At 35.9% G+C, this 10,045-nt stretch overlaps 1 protein-coding gene across 1 annotated transcript; it reads left to right on the top strand.

The window, feature by feature from the left end:
* Positions 1-425: 425 nt before the first annotated feature.
* LOC112638327 lies at positions 426-4,184 on the top strand. Its single transcript, XM_025409825.1, has one exon. The coding sequence runs from the start codon at positions 426-428 to the stop codon at positions 4,182-4,184; it is 3,759 nt and encodes a 1,252-aa protein (XP_025265610.1).
* The last annotated feature ends 5,861 nt before the right edge of the window (positions 4,185-10,045 follow it).

Here is a 10,045-nt window from a genome sequence, read left to right on the forward strand (position 1 = left end):
TTCAATTATCGTTACTTTTGTATTACAAAAGCAAAACTTTGTTTCTGTGCTTCGTGCTATTCTTCCCTCTGAGGTTTCGTGTGTTTTTGTTTTCGTCGACGAGGTTTATCGTGATAAGAAAATGCCACCAGTGAGACGTCAAAATATCGGTCGGCATACGCGTAACGCAAGGAGAGTTTATAATCTTCGAACAAAACTTTGTTTCTGTGCTTCGTGCTATTCTTTCCTCTGAGGTTTCGTGTGTTTTTGTTTTCGTCGACGAGGTTTATCGTGATAAGAAAATGCCACCAGTGAGACGTCAAAATATCGGTCGGCGTACGCGTAACGCAAGGAGAGTTTATAATCTTCGAAACAATGACACTGATGAAGAGCGTAGGCAGCGTTTGGAGGCGAACAGAATGCGAATTTCTCAAGCGAGATCTACTATGGCTCCGGAAGAATCCATACCGTCGACTTCAGGTGAGAGGCGACAAAACGTATCAATTACCTATGAACGTTTGGCGTTTAGATATGATCCAACAGTCGATTACGCTGGAGATAAATCGGTCGATTTTGGAACAATGAACAAAATTTGTCAATATTGCAGCGCTTTGAGGTTTCGACTGGAACCAACAGGATTATGTTGTGCGAACGGAAAGATCAAATTACCACAACTTACAACGCCACCTGAACCACTGAATTCATTACTTTCAGGACAAGAACCTCTATCGAAGCATTTCTTGCAGAATATTCAAAATTACAACTGTGTATTCCAAATGACATCATTTGGTGCAAATATAATTGAGGAAAGGGGTTTCAATCCAACTTTTAAGATTCAAGGACAAATTCACCATCGTGCAGGAGCATTGTTGCCATCAGTTGATGGGGAATACAAATTTCTTCAAATTTATTTCCTCGGAAATTCTGAAGCTGAAATAAATCAACGCTGTGCCATCAATCATGCAGCTAGGAGAGAGATCATCGTGCAACTGCAACAACTGTTGCATGCTCACAATCAATTGGTCCAATTGTTTAAAACAGCCCTTGAAATAATGCCGTCGGACGATCATAAAATAGTGATCAGAGCAGACAAAAAACCAACAGGAGAACATGAGAGACGCTTCAATGCACCTATGTTAAACGAAGCCATTGTGGTTGTTGGGGAGAATATGGAGTCTCGTGACATTGTAATTCAACGACGTAATGGTAGCAAACTTCAGCGTATCAGTGAAACACATCGTTCATATGATGCATTACAATACCCTCTAATATTTTGCAGAGGAGAAGATGGATACCATTTTCAAAACAAGATGATTAATCCAGCGACTGGTCAAGAAACAAACAAAAAGGTCAGCTCGATGAATTTTTATGCATACCGTCTCATGATTCGTCTAAGCGAGAACAACCACATTTTGAGATGCCGTCGATTGTTTCATCAGTTTGCCGTTGATATGTATGTAAAAATTGAAACGGAACGTCTGACATATATACGTTTACACCAGAAAGAATTACGTTCTGAACAATACATTCATTTGCGCGATGCCATGAACGCAGATAAAAATGGAAATAATGTCGGCCAACTTATTATTTTACCAGCAACGTATATGGGAAGCCCGAGACACATGCACGAATATGCGCAAGATGCTATGACCTACGTGCGCCAATACGGTAGACCAGATTTATTTATTACTTTTACATGCAACCCAAAATGGATCGAAATCACTAATCTGTTATTACCCGGTCAATCATCCAGCGATCGTCACGACATAACCGCTCGAGTGTTCAAGCAAAAACTCAAAGCGCTCATGGACTTCATTGTAAAATATCATATCTTCGGAGACGTACGATGTTGGATGTATTCTGTAGAGTGGCAGAAAAGAGGACTGCCTCATGCGCATATTCTCCTGTGGATGGTCGAAAAAATAAGACCGGATGAAATTGACTCGATCATTTGCGCAGAAATTCCTGATCCCGAAGTAGATCCAGAATTGTATGAAATAGTTAAGAAGAACATGATTCATGGACCGTGTGGCGAACACAATCGTGAATCACCGTGCATGATCGACAACAAATGCTCGAAGCGTTATCCCCGTGCTTTGTTGGCTGATACAATTACAGGGAATGATGGCTACCCCCTGTATCGTCGTCGTTCTATAGAAGACAACGGCAGAACAATAACATTGCAAGTCAAAAATAAGGATGTCGTAGTCAACAACTGTTGGATTGTTCCGTATTCGCCGCTGCTTTCCAAAACATTTAAAGCGCATTGTAATGTTGAGTACTGCAATTCGGTCAAGTCCATCAAATATGTTTGCAAGTACGTCACGAAAGGAAACGACATGGCTGTATTTGGTATTGCAGGTCCAAATAATAACGATGAAATTTCAACATATCAGATGGGAAGATATGTTAGTAGCAATGAGGCGGTTTGGAGAATCATTTCATTTCCCATACACGAACGTCATTCCACTGTAGTTCATTTAGCTGTTCACCTGGAGAATGGACAACGAGTTTATTTCACGGCAGAAAACGCAGCGCAAAGAGCAGAACGACCACCAGCGACAACGCTGACAAGCTTCTTCGAGACATGCGCAAGCGATCCATTTGCAAGAACATTGCTTTACTCGGAAATGCCAAAATATTTTACATGGAATGCATCATCTAAAAAATTCCAACGTCGGAAACAAGGACAGCCTGTACCGGGATACGTGAATATATATTCAACCGATGCATTGGGGCGCATTTACACAGTTCACCCGCGCAATGACGAATGTTTTTACTTGCGTTTGTTATTAGTTAATATTCGTGGACCAAATTCATTTCAATTTCTACGAACTGTCGATGGTGAATTGTGCGCAACATATAGAGAAGCCTGTCAACGTTTACATTTACTAGAGGATGATGTTCATTGGGATCACACACTTACTGATGCTGTTATTTCGTCTACTTCGCAACAAATTCGATCATTATTTGCCATCATAATTTCAACGTGCTTTCCATCGAGCCCATATAATTTGTGGAACAAATACAAAGACAATATGGCTGAAGATATTTTGCATCGAGTACGTTCAATAACGGCAAATCCAGAACTTGAAATTTGCTCAGAGATATACAATGAGGTTTTGATATGTTTGGAGGATTTGTGCGTGATGATGTCCGGCAAGATGTTGAACGAATTAGGTATGCCTGCGCCTAATCGTCCCATGCACGATGCATTCAACCGTGAATTCGAACGAGAACGGCAATACGATACAAATGCTTTGAGTCAAACCGTACAAAATAAGGTGCCACTTTTAAATCAGCAGCAAAAAACAGCTTACGATACGATAATTAAAGCAGTAAATGACGGCAATGGAGGAATATTTTTCATCGATGCACCCGGCGGAACTGGTAAAACATTTTTAATTTCATTAATTTTAGATACGATTCGAGCACAAGGTCAAATAGCGCTGGCAGTAGCATCATCTGGGATCGCTACATTGTTAGAAGGCGGACGTACCGCTCATTCTGCGCTCAAACTGCCATTGAATTTGCAAACTATAGAGGAACCGACATGTAATATAACCAAAACATCAACAATGGCGAAAGTGCTACAAAATTGTAAAATAATAATTTGGGATGAGTGTACGATGGCGCACAAACGAGCATTGGAGGCACTAGATCGAACATTAAGAGATTTGCGCAGCAATCAGATCCTTTTCGGAGGCGCGATGATTCTACTGGCTGGAGATTTTCGTCAAACGCTGCCAATCATTCCTAGATCAACAGCTGCTGATGAAATAAATGCATGCTTAAAGGCATCAATTTTATGGAGATATGTGAAAAATCTCAAGTTAACAACGAACATGCGAGTGGCGTTGCAAAATGACATATCAGCAGAAGTTTTCTCAAAGGGATTATTAGACATTGGCAATGGGAGAATTCCTGTTGACTCTTCTACTGGCCTCATTTCGTTTCCACCAAATTTTTGTCAATTCACAACGTCAAAAGAAGGATTAATTTCGAAAGTGTTTCCAAATATTGATGCTAATTACAAAAACCATGCTTGGTTGCGCAAACAAGCCATTTTAGCGGCGAAAAATAAGGACGTAGATGACTTAAATACAAAAATTCAGAGTCAAATTAATGGACAAATACATTCATTTAAGACGATCGATTCCATTACCGATCCCAATGAAGTCGTCAATTATCCAATGAGTTTCTAAATTCAGTGGATTTACCAGGATTACCGCCACACAATTTACAGCTCAAGGTTGGATCCGTGATAATCATGTTACGAAATTTGAATCAGCCGAAATTGTGCAATGGAACAAGACTCGCTGTTAAAAAAATTATGAAAAATTTGATTGAAGCTACTATAATTATAGGAAAATTCAAAGGCGAGGATGTGCTTATTCCGAGAATACCACTAATACCAACTGACTTTGCTTTTGAATTTAAGCGTGTCCAGTTTCCGGTGCGCCTTGCATTCGCAATGTCAATTAATAAATCCCAAGGACAATCTTTAGAAGTGTGTGGAATAAACCTTGAATTGCCATGTTTTTCGCACGGGCAGTTGTATGTAGCGTGCTCGAGAGTCGGCAAACCATCGGCGCTATTTGTTTTCTCTCCATATGGAAAAACTAAAAATATTACACTATAAGGCATTACAATAGGTGTTTACGTATGATCAAATTTTTGGATTTTAATTTTCTAAACGTAAGATTATGTCTTATATTTTTCATTAGGCACATCACCCGTGCGAAGCCGGGTCGGGCAGCTAGTATTATATATAATAATAATATATTATAATAATATATTATATAATATATATATATAATATATATAAATATAATATATATAATATATAAAATAAATATATATATATGTGTGTGTGTATATAGCGCTTCCTGTTAAATATAGGAAACAGGGGCATGTTAAATTTTGGATGCTTAATATTATTTTTTATTTTTTTTCTCTTTTTGACCATTCTATAGTAAATGTAATATATCTATATATTAAAAATTTTCTTTTCCCCTTTTTTATTTTACTTTTAAAGGAATGAGAGAGATATATAATAATTGTATATTTTTTACTACATAATTTTTCTAAAGCAAAAGTTGAGACAAAAAACTCGTTATTCCTAAATTACGATTATTTCAAATACTTGACAAATGCTTGAATTACGATACAATTTGCCAATTTAAAACGCAAATGCATTAATGGAAATACATATTTTTACGCATATGTGAAGGATGTTGACTTTTATAATATTCATCGCAATATTATTAAAAATTATATAATTATTGCTTTTTCTTATGTATTTTATATTACGCTTATAAGCTGGAGTGTTTATGCATATTTAAATGTAGTTATATCGTAGTTACAATGTAATAAAAAGTGTATAGAATATACATATATATATATATATATATATATATATATGTATATTCTGCATATATATATATATATATATATATAATATGTGTAGAATATGTAATAATAAGATATGTAAAGACTATAAAATATGTAGTGTATGAAGTATATGAATATATATATATATATATATATATATATATATATATATACAGCGTGTGTCAAAAGTTCCGGGACGGCTGGATAATTTGAAAAATACGCATCACAGAGGAAAATGACCTAGACAAAAGTTGTAGGATTTTTCCCGGGCAATCCGACGGTGACCTTAGATTTGACCTTGGATAGTCATTTGAAGGTCACATAAAGATTACCTTCAATTTCTTAAATGGAACCCCCTATTTTTCATTGCATATTCTTGTAGCTTATCTCGAGAGCTTTCCAAAACACTATAATTAAGTACCTTTTTATTAAGTACTTTTTGAGTTATAAGGCTTGAAATAATTTCTTAATTTTACATAAACCATAAAATATCTAGTAAACCATTCATTTTTCGATTATCTTACCTTCATACTTTTATGTACAAAATAATGAGAGGAATCAATTGGTGTAAAGAAAACATACAGTTGTTTTTAAGAAAAAATATGGAATTGTTAATTGCAAATTACATATTTTTTCTTAGAAACAACTATGTGTTTTCTTTACACCAATTGATTCCTCTCATTATTTTGTACATAAAAGTATGAAGGTAAGATAATCGAAAAATGAATGGTTTACTAGATATTTTATGGTTTATGTAAAATTAAGAAATTATTTCAAGCCTTATAACTCAAAAAGTACTTAATAAAAAGGTACTTAATTATAGTGTTTTGGAAAGCTCTCGAGATAAGCTACAAGAATATGCAATGAAAAATAGGGGGTTCCAATTAAGATTTCAAACTTGCCCCCCCTCACCGCCCAGGGGGAGGGGCGGGGGGGGCTGATTTTAACGTCATTGTACGTCCCCCTCGAAATTACGAAATTTTGATTCTAACCATTTTTTCGTAGTGTGCTTATTTTTCGAGTTATTTGGCTGCTTAAGTTAAAATGGGTCACCCTGTATACAGGGTGTCCCTAAATTCGCGCCCACGGAGTACAAGGCGTGATACTTTAGACTAAAAGAAATAACTTTTTCCTTTAGCAAAATTGCGTGCGATAAGTAGTTTTTGAAGGAGAGCAGGTTGAAGTAAACCAATAGGCGTTCTGGTGTAAGTAGCGCTCAGGGCCGGCGCGCGCGCTTCGCTCACTTGTATCAAATTCTTGACTAGTATTTACAAGTAATGTTAAAACATTAATGCTTTGTTATAATTAGTTTACTATGAATTTATTTTTATCTTAGTTATGATTTTATTTTAATTATACATATAATTAGTTAGATTATACTTACAGATTATACTTAGACTATACTTAGATTATACTAGATTATACTTAAGACTCAAATAATAAGAATCAACTTGAATACTGAACCGTGATCTTTTTCCATATTGTATTCTTTAAAAAGTGAATAATTAACAAAATAAATATTGCTTTTATTTCTTACGTAATAAAAGATAAAAGAATGTCTGATTTCGTAGATCTATCTGAAAATAGAGACAAATGTAAATAGTAATGTAAATAGTAATGCTTTGCGAGCTAAACGCGTTTCTATTCTTCTAAATTTTTTTCTTTTTTCATCATTTTCTTACATTTTGGAAAATTTTCTACAAAAATATCAATTGTGCCGCCGGCATTAGGTTTAGCTCGCAAAGCACATTACTATTTACATTTGTCTCTATTTTCAGATAGATCTACGAAATCAGACATTCTTTTATCTTTTATTACGTAAGAAATAAAAGCAATATTTATTTTGTTAATTATTCACTTTTGAAAAAATACAATATGGAAAAAGATCACGGTTCAGTATTCAAGTTGATTCTTATTATTTGAGTCTTAAGTATAATCTAGTATAATCTAAGTATAGTCTAAGTATAATCTGTAAGTATAATCTAACTAATTATATGTATAATTAAAATAAAATCATAACTAAGATAAAAATAAATTCATAGTAAACTAATTATAACAAAGCATTAATGTTTTAACATTACTTGTAAATACTAGTCAAGAATTTGATACAAGTGAGCGAAGCGCGCGCGCCGGCCCTGAGCGCCACTTACACCAGAACGCCTATTGGTTTACTTCAACCTGCTCTCCTTCAAAAACTACTTATCGCACGCAATTTTGCTAAAGGAAAAAGTTATTTCTTTTAGCCTAAAGTATCACGCCTTGTACTCCGTGGGCGCGAATTTAGGGACACCCTGTATACAGGGTCTACCAAAAGTGTGGAAACCCCTAAATATCTCGGAAAATATACGTTTTACAGAAAAGTGTTTCCAACAAAAGTTGTAGGGTTTAAGAAGATCTATATACTGATTCTATCAGTTTGACCTTGGATGGCGTCGTCAAGGTCAGGTCAAGGTCACATTGACTTTTTTAAATGACACCCCCTACATTTGATTGCATATTCTTATAGCTTAATTCAAGAGCTTTCCAAAACACTATAATAATGTTCATTTTTATTAAGTACTTTGCGAGTTATGAGGGTTGAATGATAGAGTAGCGCCGGTATTAACATTATCCAAGGTGTACTACATGGAGGTTACTCGCTCGGATTTGCATCTGTTGTGTGTGTGATCCAGCTAACTAAGGCAAGATCGATTCCTCAACATATCCTCATATTTCGCTGAAGTCAAATTGCCAAAAAATTGCTCCATAAAACGTGTATGAAACGTCTCGTTAGTTCCTTCATTTACCGCTATGTGACGCACTACATGCAGTCTAACTCGCATTTAAAATTCAACTAAGAATGTATAAAGCTATCAAAGAACGAGCACCTTCTAACTTCAGCTTTGAGCAAGCAGAAATTAATTGTTATCGTCCAAATACAACGTACGATTAATTAAAATTAAACGTTTTAAAAATGGCTGGCGACTTGTCGGAACGTGAAAGAATCACTATCCTCATGATGCGTGGATGGGGTGATAACGAAAGATCGTTCTCTGATGTCGTTCGATTATTTAATGACACGTATCCGAACCGTCGAATTAATAAGTCCACTGTGTTAAAAACAATAGAACGTTTTAGACAAACTGGTAGCGTAAGAAATCGCTCTAAGTCAGGAAGACCATTGTCTGCAACCAACGAAGAAAAACAACTTGATGTTCTGCAGACATTTATTGAAGATCCCAATTCTAGTGTTCAGAGAGTCGCTCAAACTCACGATATTGCTCCCATGTCGGTTTGGAGAATTTTAAAGAAGAACAAGTTCCATCCATATAAATTGCAATACGTTCAAGAATTGCAAAACGGAGATGAGGAGCGTCGTATACATTTCTGTGAAAGAATGATGGCACTAATAGATGTCCGGCCCATCTTCCCTTATCAAATTGTTTTCACAGACGAGGCAACTTTTACCTTAACGGGAGAAGTTAATAATCAAAATTTTCGTTTCTGGTCAGATGAGAATCCGAATTGGGTGCGGGAAACTCACACACAACATCCACAAAAAATAAATGTATGGTGCGGAATAATAGATGGCTATTTAATAGGGCCGTTTTTTTTTGAAGAATATTTGAACGCTCAAAGGTATGAGAGATTACTTGTTGATCAAATAATTCCAGCCATACAGAATACTTTTCCAAATAATTTCCAAGAAATATGGTTTCAGCATGATGGAGCTCCTGCTCATTTTGGTGCAGGACCACGTCGTATTTTAAATGAGACTTTTCCGCTACGGTGGATAGGAAGAAGGAACGGAAATGAGGGAGGAGAGGATTGGCCACCTCGGTCACTAGATCTAACTCCTCTTGATTATTATCTATGGGGATATCTGAAGAGTAAGGTTTACAGAACAAAACCTAAAACCATTCACGAATTGATACAGCGAATAAGGGATGAAATGGCTTTGATACCTTTTGAAACGAATCGTAAAGTCATTTCTACATTCTACCAAAGATTAGCATATTGTCAGGAAGTAAATGGCAGCCACTTTCAGCATTTACTTTAACACATTGAAACACATTTGCAATCGTTTGGTGCAACCTAACCTGATCTCTGTATACACGCACCGCACGCACGCACACGCACACATTTCGAACAATTATTATGATAAATGAGCATCCACAAATTTATTTACTGTTTACTATGTCGATTGCTTTCCAGGTCTTTAAATGCTCGATTGTAATTTGGTTGGGTCTTTGCTTTTGCTGACTGGATCCACGACCGATCTTGCCTTAGTTAGCTGGATCACACACACAACAGATGCAAATCCGAGCGAGTAACCTCCATGTAGTACACCTTGGATAATGTTAATACCGGCGCTACTCTATCATTCAACCCTCATAACTCGCAAAGTACTTAATAAAAATGAACATTATTATAGTGTTTTGGAAAGCTCTTGAATTAAGCTATAAGAATATGCAATCAAATGTAGGTGGTGTCATTTAAAAAAGTCAATGTGACCTTGACCTGACCTTGACGACGCCATCCAAGGTCAAACTGATAGAATCAGTATATAGATCTTCTTAAACCCTACAACTTTTGTTGGAAACACTTTTCTGTAAAACGTATATTTTCCGAGATATTTAGGGGTTTCCACACTTTTGGTAGACCCTGTATATATATATATACATATATATAC

This window comes from Camponotus floridanus, unplaced genomic scaffold, assembly GCF_003227725.1.
Source record: "Camponotus floridanus strain SB8 unplaced genomic scaffold, Cflo_v7.5 scaffold288, whole genome shotgun sequence".
In the NCBI taxonomy this organism is placed as follows: Eukaryota; Metazoa; Arthropoda; class Insecta; order Hymenoptera; family Formicidae; genus Camponotus; species Camponotus floridanus.